We start from the raw sequence: 19,047 nt of genomic DNA, 5'->3' as shown, positions 1-19,047 counted from the left end.
GAATCCTTACGGCCCATTTTTTTCTCACTGGGACTTCAGGGTTCCATGAGGGTGTGGATTTTTTTTTTTTTAATTTCTTACTCTGCTCCCTCATAATCACATCTGGTTCCCAAATCCCTAATCTTCCATTCTGTACCATCTGGATGGCAGATCCTGCATTCTTCCTTCTCAACTTAAGGGCATGCCACGCACAGGAGGCTGCTGGGCAACAGCGAGAACCTGAAGGCTCTGACCTGTCTGAAACAGGCATGTAGGGAGATGTGATTGTGCCTTCCCGAGCGAGACAGGCATTTGTGCAGCAGGCTTGCTTTCAGGGGTGAGGCTGATGCTTCACACTCCATCGACTATTAATCTGAGGCAGAGAGATCAGGATGTTTTGAACAGCTGCCGAAACTTTCCATTTGTAAATGAATGTAAAAAATGGGATGCACCTGATTGCACCTTGAGACAACCCCAGAGCCAGGGACATCTTCCATAGAGCTGTCGTGTCAGAGCTCAGAGTGCCTTTGGGATCCCCTAAGAGATGATTTGAGTTGTTGATGTGAACAGAGCTAGATGTTGGCAGGGTTAGGACTGCCTTCATTTAATTTCTAACATCCAGTTTCAAGTGGAAACATGGGACATTAAAACCCCCTCTGGGGCAGTAGGTGTTCTTTGCTTGCTGCTGTCAACTTTCTGACAAGTAGCCAATGAAAATTTTCAGGGAATATAAGTGCGTGAGCCATTTATACCTCATTGTGAATTAATCAAATTTTATTTATTGTGCAGGGAATGAGATATTTAAATTCTCATAAGGTGTGAGGAAAGACATATGAAAGATAATGTAAAGACATGGGGGTGTGTACAACAAATATACGTTTGACAAACATACGCCGGTCTCCTGTGGTGTTCCAGATACCGAACCAGGTGTTGGGATCCTAGGGTAAGTAAGCCATGATCCCCATCTACAAGTGGGGAATGCAGCTAAGTAAAAAATAAGTTGAACGCAGATTCAGAGATGTGCTTAGGGTCCGCTGAGGCATGGGAAAGAAGGTGTCCTTGGGAAGAATGTTCAAAAAGCATGTGAGGGCTGTTAGTTACTTGAAGGGAGGTGACAATGTCTCATTTGATGACTGACTGCATGTGGGAGGTGAGGAAAGAGTGAAGGAGTATGCCCAAATTTCTAGCTTGTGTGAAGAGTGGTCATTCATACCACTCTGGAGTTAGAGAATAGAGAAGGAAACCCTTTCTCCCCCATCTCTGCCAATGGAAATCCCAACCATCCTCTGAGTCCACTTGTTCATACAGTTATTCATTCAACACTCCCTTATTATCTGTTGTTTTAGAGCGTCCTTTATGCCAGGAAATGGGCTGCCTCTTGGGGATATCATGACTGAAAAATTCCAGTTATGTTAAATGTCTCCACAGGAGAATTATGCTGTCCAATGCAAGCACCTAACAGTGTACCACAGGTGCCCTCATCTAGCCTGGAGAGAGTGAGAAGGAAATGGGCAAATTTGGGAAGAATAGTTAAGCTGAGATTTGCAGGATTTGTGTAGGTTAGTATGTCAGCAAAGGGAAGAGGCCTCCCTGAAAGAATCTGGTGGATTTAGGAAAATAGATGTGGCTAGAGATGAGGAGACTAGAAAATAATGGCTGTGGCTAGTCCCAGTTAGGCTGAATTACAAAAGTCCTGGTCGAGTGAAATAGGCAACAGTCTAGGTTCTACTTCATGATGAGTTTAGTACTGACTTGGGAGCTGGTTCTAGTAAAAAGGTTTCTTTATCTTGCCCCTGTGCAGAGTCTCTACTTGATTCACTGGTTTGGGTATTTGGGTGTTTATGATATTCTTCTTGAGAGATACTGTGTTTTTTTCTGACTTTATTGAGGTATAGTTGACTAATAAAATTGTGATATATTTAAATCTTCAACATGGTGACTTGATACATGTATACATTGTGAAAGGATTCTCACCACTGAGTCATTACAGAGAGAGACAGTCTTCATAACCTACCCAAGGACTGGAATTCTGTCTCTGAACCACAGCATTGTAGCTAGGATCTCATTCCATGCCACTTGCCCTTCCCACGTGTAGTGCTGGCTGAGGTCACCACCCTGCTGGGCCCAACTTTTTGATAGTGAGTCTGTTCCCTGGGCCAGACTTTGTAGTTGAATTCACTCTGTGGGTCCATCTCTACCTTCCAAGCCCCTGTTCCCCCCCGTGATATCTTGTCCAGGAACTGACGAACCCAAGCTCTTACACTGATGTGGTATAATGGAGGTTTAATCCACCTCCTTGGATCTTGACCTTCAAAAGTACTAAAAATCCATCCAATTTTGTTAAAGAGATGCAGGACCATCATTTGCCAAACATAAATATTTGTAAAGGCATCAGGCATTCTAAATGTAAGGCAGTATCATTTTATCAAATTTGAGAATCTTGGGTTTTGAAATCCATCTTAAAAAATGAGTTGCTTGGCCAAGAGAATTTACCAATATAAATTCGGCTATTTTTTCATTATCGGATGCTATGTGCAAAGCATTTTCTAGGCTCTAGGATTAAATCAAAGAATAAAATAAAAATCCTGACCTCATAGATCGTCTATTCTAGTACAAAGATTAGCCAGTTATTTTGTAGCTATTTAACAAAGTCTTCTCATCAAATTAGGGGAATTACTTCAGACTCAAAATCTAAACTTGTGGTGAGGTTAGTTAGATACAACTCACCTGATAGTTACCAAAAGAAATTTATCCTCTCTGAGCACCACTAGATTCTTGATGGCTTATTGGACAAATGCTCTGACTCCTTTGAAATGCTGGTCATGACTACAGGATCATTCCTGAGTCTCTCTCTTGGACTCACCAAATTCTCCTGCCCCTCCACCTCAAATGTATATATATTGCAAGGCTCACAAGACAATGGTCAGTTTTCTATTCTGAGGATCCTCCCGGCCTCTGCTGCTTTCTCTTCTTCCCGGTGGGTGCCTGAACTTTGGGTCACTCTCCTTCTCTAAGGCTTCTGCAAACATTACAAAGCCATGAAGGGACACTGAGAGATTAACATTCAAACTATTCAACTGCCCTCCCATTAGCTTCTTCAGTAAATTCTTAGGGGAAGAAAGGGGTTGTGAAAATAAAGGAAACCTCATTTAAAATGGAGCTGGGAAGCCCTGAAGGGGGAGCTCTCATGCACATACCAGGCTTCTAACCAGCAGGAAGAAGGAAGATAAGAATTATCTTGATAGGGAGGACATTTTCACATAGGAATTTCATCTTCCACTTTTAAGAAAAAGAAGGAAAATCCTCCCTGCCCCAGAAACAACTCACTAACCACCACTCATAGCCAATGAGAAATGCTCTTTCTTTGTTCTTTTCTGATGAACGCTTGTTTAAAACAATCCTCCCTAATTTCCTCCTATAACCTAATAACGGCCGGCTTTCCCTTTGTCTCTTTGGACTTGTCTGCGGTTCCCTATAGTTTGCTTGTCCCAAATTGCAATTCTTCTGCTATTACCAAAGAAACTAATTTTGCTGATAATTGACTATTTTGAAGGTAGACAGGGTTATTTATTTCCAATTCACATCATTGCTATGCTAATATCACCATCCTCTGAAAAGGAATTTATGGGCAGACAGGCAAATATATGAACACTAGCCTGTAGGAAGCCTCAAGGACAGTAGAGATATAGAATGTGTTCCAAGAGTCATGTTTCCTTCCAATGAACAGTTCCCCAAAAGTATACTATGAAGGGTCAAATGGTAGTATAAAGAGTTATTTTGAGCTTTTCAGTGTAAATTATTGAACCTGCATCTGGGGGGATTCATTTCCTTTTCAAAAACTAACTCTTAGGGTTTTCGATATACTTTTCTCCCACTATTCAACTATACAACCCAGACTGGCCTTTGTGAGACCAAACAGATGTCCTAGTCGCAATTTGAAACCTAATATCAGAAGCAGTCATGCTAGCAACAGATCCTCTGAAGAAGTCTAGTAATATTTATACAAGTTAATACTATTTTTCAGCATCTTTTGCCTCGCCTCCACACTTTCCCAAATTAGAAACATTCTTTTTTCACAAGTGTGACAAGATAGTAACAAGCCTACAAGTTCATTTTCAGCAGTAGATGATTCACAAACAAGATGTCGACAGGTTTTTATGATTACAGATTCCAAATATCCTGGTCTCACAAAAGTGTTCATGGAGATTGATAGATATTACAAAAAAGAAATAAAAATGAGACGAGAGATATAAATGGGCTTTTTCATTGGAATGAATGATGGGAAGTTCTGACCCCATCAAGCAACATTCTTCCTTTTTCAAGCTTTTTATTTCATTGTCTTTGACCTGCAATCAGAGTCCTTATAGGAGATATAGTTAGCAGAAGAGGCCGAGAGGTAACTAAGAAGATGGGTGGCTGGAAATAAATGTTTCCGCAAGCATTTATTACCCTTCAGAAATGTCCATCAGCTGAAATGTTAGTCCCATAGAAACACTTAGGCAGTGCAGGGGAGAGAAGTGGGTAGCTGTTATTAATTTTTAAGGCTGGCTGACAGCTTTCAGTCCAAGAACAAAGATTAACTTTGCATTCTGAATAATGCAGAAATTTTCATTAGTTAGAATAGGAATTGAAATGATAAATGATACATTGTCTGCCAAAATACTGTGACATTACATTATATATTTGCAGTCACCTTTCAGAATAAGCTTTCCAGAAGTATACTTAGACAGATTGGAAAGCTACCAATATTGGTTTTTTTTCACTGTATGTTTAGATTTTGGAAAAACAAATCAAAAGACACATCTTTTTGACTGTGGGTTGGTAATGTCATATCCAAAGGGCAGTTCATTACTGCACCTAAAAGCTAAGTGTTGGCACAAATTGTGCTAGTCTATGAGATCATTGCGATTGGTTTCCAGACATTTCTTTTTGTTCACATCTGCCTTGAAGACTCCGGGACAATTTAATTACAACTGCACTTTTGATTTCTACTTCTTTCAATAAAAAATGCAAAATTACACTCACTTGAGAACTATCAGCCTAAAAGGTTTGTGATTGCTTTTCCCTGTCATCTTTCTTCCAGCAGATCATCACGTCAAGTCAGTTTAGGGCATATTTATTTTGTGTTGAGCACCCAAGACTTTTTCTGGCTCTAAATTTTGTTTGAATTGATGGTAACACTATATACTAGATACAACTACTATATCCAGATGTCTCTCGATAACTTAATGTATGGCCCTCCTAATAAACACTAGAATTAAACCATTAATAGAATAGGCTTGTAGCAGCTGCTCGAATGCCAGTTTGATGGGCATTAAAATAGCTGAATCAGAGATTTCTATAGAGAAACTTACGCTAATGAAAGACACCAAAGTCAATGGAACTACAATATCTGCCAGTAGCAATACAGTCCATTATTACTCTAAAAGAGGCTGATAGAAGGTCAAAATCGTTTACCCAATTTAGATGAGCCTTTTCTTTTGCATGTCATTTTGTATTTCCAAGTTTTGCTTAAAATCACACGCCTCAAGGAAAAGTCCTTTATGTACTTATTCTAATAGATAAAAGACTATTGATTAATCCACCTTTTCTCACACAATAAGGTAGACTGGAACATTAGCATCATTCGAGGGCCTCCAAACAGCTCAGCAAGGAGGACAAGAAACAGGGGCTTTGATATCTACTTGAACATACTTTATAAAGGATTCAGCTGCGATTTATCGGTCAGTGTATCATGTTTTGAAGTTTTTTTTTTGAAGTATTTATTCTAATAATTTCCTTGAGGTCTCAACTGCCGTTAAAACTGTTCATGCCGGGCCAGTTGTTTTTGGAGGTGAAGCCTGTCTCTTGGAGGTGAAGCTGTGAGTTGGAGGCATGCTGCCGATTTTCTGTGCATTAACTTTGTCAGACTGTGGAGCTACCAATGGGACTCCTGAAAATACACTTTCCGAAGGTAACCTCATCGTGGGAAGTGTTGTCATTACAACGGCACTTTTGAAATGTCAGAAACTTTCTGGTTTATCTCTTGTTTAGAAAAAAATCTCTAAGCCAGCATAAAAGATACGATGCAGCATGTTCACACATTTTCACTACCTGAGAGTTTAATCTCAGGGTCTAATATTTTTTTCCAGTTGGGTAAATAAATCCTCATTGTCAACTGGATTCCAGTTCGTATACTGCGACCGCATCTATTTGGTGGGAAGCATTCATCAGACCCCTTCGGAGTTGTGTTCTAGAAAGAAGTTATCACGGTGAGCTGGACACTTATCCTCATTTTTTTAAAGGGTCAAGTTTATAACCCAGGGAGTTTAACTATGATGATATAACTGAATCATTGAGATGGGTGGGTGTGATTTGGTTATCTAATAATGATTTATTTTAAAGAATGAACTAAAATTTTCTTTAGTGTTGCATGAGATCATAACCGTTCTGCCAAGAATTGCCTTACATTAGCAGGCACTCGATAAAGGCCAGTGTTGGCATATGTGGCTAAATCTTCGCCTACATAACTTCAGGTCATATACGTCTTTTACTTTTTTGGTGGTATTCTGCTGAAACACGACTCCTTAGCATTTTAGCATCCCGTTAGTTATTTTTCAGCATCGCTTCTTTAAATTTGGGGTGTTTTTTTCACATCTCACCTTGAAGGTTGTCATTTTTAGTTTCTGTGGAGCACTTTATAAAATTTGTGTTCACATACTTCTTGCTGGAATGTACTGTTTTCATGTTATTGGTGTTAGTCAGATTTCAAAATTCTGCAGCTAGCATACTTACAATTGACAATGGATAAAACGATCCCTGGTTTTCTATTCAACATTATCTTTAAATCTCTGAAGAAAACTTGCTAAGACATGATCCGACAGCCATCTGTAGGCTTACAGCCTCTGGGCATCCTCATACACAGCTTGATTTGAGGGTTTCAATACCTATGCCACCTTATTTGCGTGCAGTTCAGTTTGCAAACACTTGATTATAATTTTACCATTCTGCATTCGGTCACTTTAAATTCCAAATACAAAAGCTTTCATAGCCCTGTAATGATTTGCTTGGGAAGCTATATCTCATCCAAAGTAAACCCAAAGGTAGCTATCATAGTACTTACAGGTGTCCTCTTCTTCCATGAAAATACTGATCACATAACAGGCATACACAAAACCAACCAACTGCAAAAGAGAAGAAAAAGAAAAACCTTTAAGAATCTATGCTAAATGTCCAGAATTGAAGAGCCTATATAATCCAATAAAGAATGCATAGTAAGAATGTCAATGAGTCTGTAATAGGAAGAAATCTTGATTTTAAATAATAGCTGTGGTTTAATTTTTTAAATGTTTATTCATTTTTGAACTAGGGAGAGACAGAATCTGAAGCAGGCTCCAGGCTCCAAGCTGTCAGCACAGAGCCCGACACAGGGCTCGAACCCATGAACTGCGAGATCATGACCTGAGCTGAAGTCAGATGCTTAACTGACTGAGCCACCCAGGCACCCCAATAGCTGTGATTTTTAAAGAGTTTTGCCATTTCTACTCAGTTGCAACGGCTTTTTAAAACAGAACACAAAAATGGGAAAATGTTTTTAGACATTTCACTTGGATTTTGATTTGGGATTTATAGTCCTTATATTTTAAAATCACCACAGATTATTCAGAACGTATAGTTTTAAATTTGACTACTTAAAGGGCAATTTGTAGCAATACTCATTATTACTACAACTATTTTAATATTTAATGCCATAAAAGGAATCAAAATATGCTAATTGTAAATTAAATACCAATCATCTACTTAGTTGTTTGAAATGCTCTGAGAATATAATTCTATTTAAATACTAAATTGTTTTGTTAATTATATCATCAGAAAATGCATTAAATTTCAGTTCATTAATCATATAATGACACCAAAGAGATAGTTTACACTTGGATACTAGTGGTTAAATAAATTCAGGTGCTAGAGCACAGGCTTTCTAGTTTTTCATATTGTTATCTGTACTTACTATACTGAGAAGGCAATTTTTATTTTATGGAGCCAGAGACACCGCAGTTCCTGAAGGGCAAAATTGTCAATGCAGCTAGTCTAGTCTAAAATTACTCTAAGTACTTTGCTGAAAAATAGATACCTCAATAGTGGCTATATAGTCTGCCTTCTTACTTTTCTCTCTGTTGTTAAAGTCTGTCCTCTCCTCCCTTTATAAGATAACATTTGGAAAGGAAACTTCTCTGATAGTCCCAGTATCAAAGGCTGAAATTCCCAATGCAGAGAACAATCCATCTGGTGTTTGTGACTACCCTGTAGATTAGGAACCTGAACTAGGAATTCACCTTCAGACTTGGCAGGATCAGGTTTTAGCTTTTCCTCACTTGCTGAGATGGATTTCCTCTCACTCTTTCAGGAAAATGCAGAGGAAGCGGTGAGGTCAGAAGGCTCGAAACACAGAGGTTCGAACCAAGGGAGAGATGACCAAACAGCATCTGTTGCCGCTTGATGGTTCTTTCATCAACAAGACTATTGGAAAGTTGCTTCTCCAGTTTGCTCATCACCTCATAGAAATTGTGGTTGAGTTTGCTCATCTCCCTGTGGAAGACATGCCTCAACTTGGAAATGTTTTGGAAGATGGTCATTTAACAGCCAGTAAGACTATTGTGGAGAATAGGCAACTCCTTTAGTAATTCTTGGTTCAGATCTTTAGACACAATCTGGCCTTTGATGAACTCTTCCTCAGCCTTGGCCACACTAACCTCATCTGTCTTTTCTGTATTCTGCATGCCTCCAAGTGGCGCTGGGCACTGTCACAGTCCATGAGTTTCCAACCCACTTGGCGATTCTTTCCTTCATCTCACTGAACTGGGCTCCATAGTATTCCATAGTCCTCAAAGTCTGTTCAGCTCTTTTCTCTTCATAGTCTTACCTATGAAGGAGATCACCACTTCCTACAGTGGTCATTGGTTTCTCATGATTATCCCAGTCACTGTTGTAGACCTCCTGTAGGGTTTCTGACACTCCCTTTGAGTTTTCACACATCACCTTGACTGCACTAAAGGTATTCTTTAGGTCCTTTTATAACTTGAGGCCATCTGCTAGATTTCTAGTTTATTATAAAAGGATTTAACTCTGGGATAGCCAGATGGAAGAGATGCATGGGGCAAGGTAGGGGGTAAAGTGTAGAGCTTCCCTGTTCCTCAAGTGCACCACTCTCCCCAAATCCCCAAGTGTTCACCAACCTGGAAGGTCCCATAGATGTTCTTTTATTAAGACAAAAGACAGCAAGCTCATCTGAATAATTTTTTTCCAGAAATACTTTTTTTACAGAAGTTTTATTAGCTTATATTTATTCCCTGTAGTTTTAGGGCTATGGATTATGCTAAAAATATTGGGTTAGCTATGTTTTCTGAAAAGATTCATTGTCTGTGTACTGAAGAAAACTGGCCAGTATGTTTATTTCTTTTCCAAATGAGTCTTTTGACTGATGGAAAGTAAGATCAGGGTCTTAATTCTAGTTACAGCTCACTATCTTTCCTCATTCAGTGAAGTTTTTGTTACTGATGAAATGGGAGAACACCCAGTTTAAAAAAAAAAAGATAAATGTATAGCAACAGAAAATTTGTCAAATTCAATTCTTCACTAATGGGCCTTAAAAATATCTTGATAGATGACAAGAAAGGAATTTGGGCTAGGTAATTGAAATATACAGTACCATTAGCTGGAAACAGTAAGATAAAGACGTGCCATACTAGAATATTAGCTCATTCTCCAGGCCCTCAAGCAGAAATTGCCAGCCTTAATCTCAATATTACAACAGATGAATTAATTAGCATATATCCTTTTACTTTTGCTTTATTGATGGGCACACTAATAAAATATTTATTCCAAAAATTACTTTTGCTATCGTGATTAACCAAACTGCTGCTTAATTAATAATATTATTCTCATGAGAACCTGTCTAGACATCATGTTAATCACCAATTTGTTGATGGCTGAGTGTTGTGTAGTTCTTGGTTTCCCAGAATATGATTTGAAATAGTCCCTGTGGTTTTCTGCTTATCTCCAAGAAATAGAATAACATGCATTCTTGCCAACAGCAAAGATACACAAAGTAAATAACACCAAGATTGTCCCGATTGTCTGCTTTTAATAAAGTTTTGAAGGACTCAGTCATTTTAAAGACACTTTCTTCTTTTCCATTAAGTTATCCATCTCCAAAGTTATAACATTTAAATGATTTTCTCCAATGTATTGTAAATTCTGACTGCATAAAGTCCATTTTTTTGGTATAGTGCATAAATGCAAATGGCGGAAGACTAGATTCCGACACCACTTCTTGTATAAGGGATTGATTAGTTTTTGCAAGTAGGATTTGTATATGCGATTGATTTCTTTTGCCCTGCAGGCCTTGTATAAGGATTGGCAGGATTAGATTTCACATATGTAGAAACTAGGATGACAGCCACTGGCTGTGAGTCCTGCTAGTTGTGAATCTTAGGATAAATCAAAGAAATGAGGCATTTCTAAAAGCATGAGTGTCTTAAGGGATCACTTTTAGGTGCAACAAATGGATGAGAAAAGCTCATCTAAGAAACTCAGAAGAATTTGTACAGGCCCTGCCTTACTTAGGGTGAAAGAATCAGTGGGGTTTGAAGGAAGCCAAAAGGATCCTTAAACAAAAAGAATTCCCCAACGACTTTCCTAGATATCCCAGCATTTACACTAACATTTAAGCATTAATGTTTAAGAGATTCCTTAAGGAATGACAGAAGTGTCTCTATTTAGCACTAGGCTCTAAAATGTTCTTCGTTGGTTGATTTTTTTCCCTCAAATCCAAAATGACTCTATAAAGGTCTTGGCCAAAGCCACCTGCAGGAAGCAGGCAGAGGCTGACACACTTCACTCTGTGTAGAGCTTTATCCTTATGAAAGTCATTAAACTGAACATTTTCAAGTTCTATGTGTAATTTGAAACCTTCTATAATTTAATTTTTTATTTGGGTTAAGATGTTAAGTTACATATAAAAGAAAGCATAGATACCTAATGTCAAGAACTGCAGGGTTTGGGATTTTACTCTAGAAGCTAACGAGTTAGCCTGTTACTGTTTCATGGATGCTGGGTTAGAGATAAAGGACTTCATTACTCATAGCTCAGCAGCCAGCGTGAGCTTCATATCTCTGCCACATTCTCCTTGGGCCATGATGGACTCCTGCACACACAGTGGGTTGTGTTACAGGAGAGGAATATTGAGCTACTTTTACAGCAGTGGGAAGCAAGCCTACTCTTTGTTGGGGTGTGATGGGGGAGAAGTTACCTCATTCCTTAAGGTTGCTTGCTGAAAACACAGTCCTGAGAAGTTGCTCAGGGAAAGACTGATTATAAATTTGGAGGTTATCGGTATATCTATAGACGGTATTTGAAGCTACATGGGGGTGCCTGGTTGGCTCAGTCGGTTAATCCTTCGACTTTGGTTCAGGTCATGATCTCACGGTTCGTAGGTTCAAGTCCCGTGTCAGGCTCTGTGCTGACTGCTCAGAGGCTGCAGCCTACTTTGGATTCTGTGTCTTCCTCTCTCTCTGCCCCACCCTCCTCCCCCTGTCCCGCTCACACTCTCTCTCTGTCTCTCAAAAACAAATAAAGAAATTAAAGCTATATGATTGGATCAGAATGCTAAGGAAATGAGTGAAGTTAGAGAAGGGAGTCAAAGGATGAAGTTCTGGAACATTATGACATTTAGGGTTTAGAGAGAAGTCAAGAAACCAGGAAGAGACTGAAAAGGCCTGACTAGAGAGGTACAGTGATATAAGAAAGCAAGGGCAATCAACTGTGTCAAAGGTCTCTGGCAGGTCAAGGACAATGAGTACTGAGCCTTGACGACTGGGCTGGGCAGTGTAGAGCACATGGGTGACCTTGATGGAGTTGTTCTGGTAGAGGATGGGGGCAAAAATGTGGCCAGAATGGGTTCAAGAGAAAATAAGATGTCAACTATTCTTTCAAGGAGTTTTGGAAAAGGAGAGTAGAGACAGGAACAAGATCTGGACAGAGATGTGATGTTAATGAGGTTTTTGTTTTAGTTTCTTTTTTAAAGGTGGAAATTAATACAGCATATTTGGATACAATGGGCTTTTCCTTAAACCATGATTCACAATTTGGGGAAATAAAGAACAAAGATTATTTGCCTGGCCAAGCACACATCACTTTTATCTGCTTCCAAGCCCTCTATAATCCTACCTCAACTTGGCTTTCAAGCCTTCTCCCCTACTCTTCTCTGCCATGAACTGTGCTCCAACTCCCTGAGCACACCCCATTCTTCACTGGCCCGTGACCCCCTAACCTGTTCTCACATCTCTGCTTGCACAGACCCTCTCATCCTTTAAGCCCTGTTGTAAATGTCACTTTCTTTGATCCCCCCAGTGGATACACCTCTAGTCTGAACTGTTTCAGGACTTTGTTCTTAGATCTCTAATGGCAGTTCCCAGTATTGCTTTGTGTTAAAGCTTTGTGTTCATTTGTTATCTTCCCAGTGGGTCCTTGAAGGCAGGACCCGTCTGAGACAGCTGCTGCAAAGTCCACGTCCTCAGAGTCCTGCCCTGGTTCCTTTAGGAAGAAGATCTACTCCTTCCACTACATAGGCACAGCCCCATGTTCTTTGATTCAGGCATATTTATCTATCTATTTACATGTCTGTCTCCACTGCCAGGCTCTCACAAAGGTGAGAACTTTTTCTCAATTTCACTTTGCGTTCCTGAAACTTAGCATTTTTCCTGTACAAAGAAGGTACTTACTAAATGTTTTTAAGCAAGTAAATGATGAGAAGCACTGTATTTCAAAGCCAAGTGTGGGAGGGAAATGAGTATGGCTGGAACAAAGTAGGTGAATTTTAGAATTCCAGCACATTAGCAACCCTGAAATTCCCACATGGGTCACCCTGTCACTCAGTCAAAGTAAAAGCCAACTCTGCTTGTGTGCATCAGCATCTGTTGTCTTGACTTGGTAAGTCCCATAGACTTTTCTGTTTTGCTGTGATAACGTCTATGCCACACAATAGACACGAGAACAAGATTATACCATCTTAGACAGACGGATGGAAGCTACACATTTAGAAAGAAAAAGGAGATTAGGCTATTTTCACTTATGAATTAACTATTGGTTGGGTTTACATGAAACCAAACAGTTAAAGTATATCGAAAGTAGCTAATGTATTCCTGAATGCACGTTGCTTCCTTCACTGGGAAGAGGAGAAATAAATATGAAGGAGTAAGAATTTCTCAGCCATTTGACTGAAGAGACATAGTGGTTTTCATGAAGTATAGCAATGCTCCAATTCTCACAGCAAGCGGGAATTCAGTATGTCCCGGTGTCATGTCAGAGTGATAAACAACACAATGTCCAGACACACAGCTTATGGTGGGTTATTAATTTGAGAATCTTCTGACTCTCTCCTAGGAGTGATATTGAACTTTCTACCATGGTTCACCCTCAATTTTGGACTGGACAGTAGGTGTATCCTTCCTTTCTAGGGAGTGATCAAAAAACCTTGAGATTGAAGAACAGGCAGCTGGTGGACAGTCTCATCTCACAGTGCTGTGTGGACACATTTCTTTCTCTATGACTCCCAGGAGGGTCTTTTTGTGCAACTATCACCCACGTCCATCTGTTTTCTCTTGCGTGCCCAATAGAACAGAAGTCTAAGATCTTAGGATCCTCAGGGGAAGAAGTTGTAGGAAGAACCGGCTTTTTATTTATATGGACCACTCTGGGAAGGGTGTGAATCCTAGTGAGTCCTAACCTATTTGTTTTTAATCAAGCTGCTCATACTTTTCCTTCAGGAATCCAGAATTAGAGTTATGTCTGTTTATGGAAGTGTTCTATGCCAAGAGAAGCCTGAAATTATTTGAAGACATTTGGTTCAATCTCCTAAGAGTCCCACTGGCACGCTGGGCTCCAAATGAATCAATGAATATGGAAATAAGTTGTTTTCTCCACGATGACCATAAAAATGCACAACGGCAACAGCATCGCATTTATTCGGGCTTTGGGGATTTATTGCCCTTACGTGTATGGGAAGCACTTGTGTAGACAGTCAAAATGGAAAACTAATGGATTGCTGGCTTCTACCAAGGAAGATAAGCCTTTTAATGACATGCTTTTGTGATGCAGACACTCTGCACAAGCCAGCTCAGCAATATCGTAGAGGACACAAACGTTACTCTCATTTGCAAAGAGCACTGTTGTCAGATAGTGCATTTCTGGTGGCAAGTTGTTGGGGAATAAGAGCATTCTTTAAACAAACAAACAAAACTAAACAAACAAACAAATGTATCTATTCAGATAGGTCATTTCATCTAGGACTTTTCTAAGTGTCCAGTTCAGTAATTCTTCAATGGTATCGTGTGAATAGTTGGGTAGGGTTACTGTATCTGAGTGTTACGAGGTAATTTGAAGAAAACTTTCCATTAAGGAAAATTTCATGTAGTTTTACCTGTTTCACAATCCTAAATGTAAACTAAAGCAGCATTTTTAAACATGTAAGATTAACATGAATGTAGTTTGGTGATAAAGAGTTGTTTTTGTGATAGTGTCGGAACGTGATGGATGAGGTCTCGGGTGAGCATACGTGTCTTCCTCGCTATGTGGACTTATAAGTAAGCCAGGGTTCATGGAGCTCTGCCTTCTCGCACTTGTCCTTTTAAATGGAATCAGGGTCAGGAAACTGTAGTAAAAGCTGGTCTTGGGCAGGAGCCCTCCTCTCCACCTATGTCCACTCAGATGGCCTCAGACTTCTTGTATGACGTTCTATACCCTGTTCCCATCTTGAGCTGCTGACTTCAGCCTCTGGCAACTCAAACCTCTTGTTCTCATGACTCATTCAGAATCTTCTGTCTGGCTTGCTAGAACACAGTCTTTTTGAGCCCCTTTCATGTTGGGTTACCCTCAGTGTCTCGGGAGAGACATCTCTACAAATGCACCCTCAGATCCAGCTTGCCACTGGACCACATAACCCAACAGCGGGATATTTATCTTCAAATAGACATGTGTTGAGAATTGAGACCCCTAGAGCACCCAGTGGAAGGCGGTGAGTGGTGGAGCAGCTGTGCTCTGAGCCCTCTGCTTAGCCAGGCACTGCCCTATAGGCATACTGGTCCATATGTCTATCCACTGTTCATCTGCTTCTCACTGAGGGGCTGGCTCAGCCACCAATGAAGCTATTTACCAATGGCAAAGTCTGGAGCCCTGTCTTTTATGGACACAGCTCCAGCCAGTAGCAGGTATGTAACCTCAACAGACTGCTTAGCCCACTGTTGCCAATGGAGTTGTGTGTGGGTATACACGGTTTGTAGATCTCAGGACAGGCATTTTTCTGCTCATATGTGACTGTGAAATTTGAGGAGAGAAATTCTGCAATATGGAAACCTGCTTCTCTGTAATGAGGTAAGGTTTTTCACAGGCTTCTTATTTTGTTTGAGGGACTTAGCTGACAACCCCACCTAGTGAAATGTGAAAGATCCACTTGGCTGAATTAGCAGATGGAGGCAATTCCACCTCCTTGAACAGGAGTCAGAAGGAGACTGATGATGCTGTGGCCTAGATCTGAGACGGCCCCAGGAAATTCTGTGTGAGAAACTGGCCACAGTACCGAGGCATACCAGCTTTTGTAACTAATGGGCATTTGTGTAAGCCAGATGCATAGCCTAGGACCTGCCCATACTTCATCACTGCTGCAGCAGCTCAATGACCCTCCACTCAGGGTCAAAGGTGGGGAGTATCCCATGTCATGGACCCTTGACCTCCGCTGATTGTCCCTGTTAAATGAATGCTGAGTACTGTCACTTTGCCCGTGTGGTGTTCCTGCACCCTCTTTGGTTCTGAGCCTCCGTATTTCTTCTCTCCTGACTGCTGGAACAACTTCACCTTGGTCCTGGGGCCAATGATGTTACTTCCAGCAAGGGTTCAAGGGGTTTCATTTAACACTTGGGGAATAAATGAGGTTACTCTTGCTAGTAGTCTTGCTCTGATATATCCAGGTCTTAGGATGGATTTTAGCCTTGTTCCTGAGAGCCAATGCTGACCTTACAGTGGATGGTTATGGTGTCAAGAGTTCAGCTTCTGGTTGGAGAGATCTCAGTTCAAGTTTTGGCTTTGCCACTACTACCTGAGTGACCTTGGGCACGGTATAATGATCATATTACTTAATTGATTATTGTGAGGATTACTAAGATAGTGGATATCCACTGCTTAGTACAGGGCTTAGCTCGACCCCATTCTGGGCATGATATGTTCATTAATTCATCAAGTCCTTACATCTCTAGGAGTTAAGTGCTTTACTAACTCCATTCTGTAAATGAGAAAATCGAGGCATAAAAATTAATGAACTTGTTCCCAACTCACTTAGGTAGGAAGTGACACTCTGGCTGTTTAGTCCATGATGTTAACTCCTCTCCTTATTGCTGCTCTATATGTGGTTCTTCTACAGCTCAAAGCCGCATGTACTTAGCCAAATAGTTACAAACTCTTTTATAGCATTATTCCCAAGAAGGCAGTATTACTTTTCATAGTAGCCCTTACATAGAATTAAGTGCTATCCACCTATCTACTTAACACGTTATTCACCACACACTGTGTACTTTTAAAATGATGGTTTCAACCTTTAAAAGCATTTTTAAAAGCATAAGAAGTCAAAAATTTGAGTCAAGAGTATTAAGTAGTTCCAGGATCCTTGTGTCTAATAATCTGGAGTTTTTAGACTTCTCCTTTGTTTTGTTAGGTACTTTCCAATCCACCGGCCAAAACCATTATTGTTTCTTATAACATGTTGAAATCAATAGAAAGGAGGAGTTTTTCACTAATGATGTCCATTTTCTTACTTCCTAAACTAAGAGTTCCTTTTTTAATATCTTTGGAATGATGCCAGAATTATATGGTCATGATATTTTCTTTCAAATATGAGTGCCTGTATGGGTCCAGGAAAATTCATTATTATTGTGTTTTAGTTGATTACTAAACGCTTTGTTGAAATACATGTGCATCATGCATTTGAATCCAAGCACAGCCTAGAAATCATGACCAAAAAGGAAGCAAGGTTAATTCACTCTGACTTATTCTTAGAAAGTCTATGTTGACCTCCAAGGGTTCTCTCATCTTTTATTATTTACAGTCATTCTGTAATGTTTTTAATAATTTATTCCATTTTGAGGTGGTGCAGGAATGGTGTTAATTTTTCTGCTCTATAATTTGTGGCATTCATATTTTGGAAAAATGGGACAGTTGCCTGGGTCAAAGAAGAAAATCGTAACCACCATGGTAAAATCTTGGTTCCCTACCATTGATGAAAACCAGTTGTGTGATTTCTGGAAGACAGAGATAGTTCTGGGTTATAGAATCCACACCTAAGGTGTTACAACCTAAATACTTCAAATGGAGCCATGAACTACCAGGGCAGGTCAGTGAGAACTGGTTGTAGGTTCTCACAGGAGCAGCTGCATTTCCATAGTGCCAGAGTCTGCTCCCAGCAAGCTTCATCGTTCCAACTTGGTCCTTTCAAGGTACACATCTTAGGGGTAATTGCCAACCTCCACTGAAGTGAAGAATGTTCACACCTAACCAAATTCCAGAAAGGGGCTGACTCCAGAAAAAATTTGCAGGTTGGAATATTACTCAGAAAAGTTATTTGGGCTGGATAAAGAGGGTCAGACTGAAAGAAAGGAGTTTAAAAACTTTTGTGTGTGTATGTCGGGGGAGAGGGTGGAGGGCCTGGGTGGCTCAGTTGGTTAATTGTCTGACTCATGACTTCGACCCAGGCCATGATCTCAAGGTTTGTGAGACCAAGCCTTGCATTGGGCTCTGTGCTGACAGTCCGGAGTCTTCTTGAGATTCTGTCTCCCTCTCTCCCTGTCCCTCCACCCTTGCTTTCTATCTCTCTTTCAAAATAAATAAAAATAAACTTTAAAAACCATTTTTCCCAACTAATTTTTTTGATTTAAAATTATTTACTTCAGAAGCCAGTGAAATCTCTAGATGCCTTAAAGATCTAATTTACACTTTAATTAAAAAATCTCTGTGGACCTACTATAGTCACTAAAATCCTACATAAAAAAATAAGTTATACTATTTATGTAGTTGTGAGTGAAATTAGTTGGCACTTCTGCTTCTATTTCAGGTGTTTAAGGATGAGAATAGTTGGCAATATGCCTGAGTACTGATTTCCTGTTTTAGTTCTGCTTTATCAGTTATCAGACTGCAACTGTTCTGCTGTATGGACAACCTAAGAGGAAGACATTAGGGTTGGTTCAGTGGTAATTAGAACTGGGTCTCCCTAAAAGGTAGAAACTGTGTGGGAAGATGCTCTGGTGCCATGTAAACTCAGTGGGAGAGAATGGTGTTCAATGAGCTTTAAAAATATGGCATCTTAAAATGGCATTTAAGGTCCCCCAAGGCTATTTCCTTCAGAATCATTACAAAAAGTATATGTTCCCTACCAAGTTTGATAGTTTTCTACTTTTCTACATGGTGGGAGGTGAACTGAGAGAATGATCTCATTCATTATTGAGATTCTAGGAAATATCTGGATGGATATATATTATACTGCTATTTTTGTGGTAAAAATCTGATACTTCAAGACAGATTATATCTCCTTATGTATCATGACATAGTTTACATCCCGTGAGAAGAAGAGACTTATGGAACCATTTGTAGCTACATTTTGAGTATTTACTGGGGGCTAGGACTTGGTGCTAAGTTCTTGGTAATTTAATTTTCACACCATATTTGTGAGATGAATATTATTATCCCTCTTTTGTGAATGAGGAACCCAAGGATCCAAATAACTTCTTTCAGGTTTCATAGCTAGTTATTAGTAGAATCAGGAATCAACCATAAATCTTTAGTCCACAAACACCTACACTTTTGACACAGTTTAAACTGGGCAAGATCTGGGAAGATGAGGAAGCAGTTTGTATCAGAGGTTCCCCACTGACTGAGGCAAGTCACTTCATATTGCCCTCCCTACAGCCCTAGGCCCCCCTCCTTCTTGTTCGTTGACAGACTGAACTAGGCCCCAGCTCAGTATCACTTTTGTTTCTCATGTCTTGCCCCTGC

General features: G+C 39.9%; 1 protein-coding gene and 1 long non-coding RNA gene across 2 annotated transcripts in view; one reads left to right on the top strand and one right to left on the bottom strand.

The window, feature by feature from the left end:
- The window catches only part of NKAIN3 (sodium/potassium transporting ATPase interacting 3), a 701,538-nt gene that overhangs the window by 27,958 nt on the left and 654,533 nt on the right, over positions 1–19,047 (bottom strand). The window contains exon 5 of the mRNA XM_042923339.1: positions 7,082–7,142. Coding sequence (XP_042779273.1) covers positions 7,082–7,142 — 61 coding nt within the window. The remainder of the gene's footprint in view (positions 1–7,081; positions 7,143–19,047) is intronic.
- LOC122210571 lies at positions 805–9,782 on the top strand. The gene is made up of 4 exons (XR_006198129.1): positions 805–922; positions 5,764–5,932; positions 6,111–6,230; positions 8,363–9,782. It is a non-coding gene; the product is annotated as an uncharacterized LOC122210571 (long non-coding RNA).

The sequence above is a fragment of the Panthera leo genome, chromosome F2 (assembly GCF_018350215.1).
Source record: "Panthera leo isolate Ple1 chromosome F2, P.leo_Ple1_pat1.1, whole genome shotgun sequence".
Classification (NCBI taxonomy): domain Eukaryota; kingdom Metazoa; phylum Chordata; class Mammalia; order Carnivora; family Felidae; genus Panthera; species Panthera leo.
This window is presented reverse-complemented; position numbering and strand designations above follow the sequence as displayed.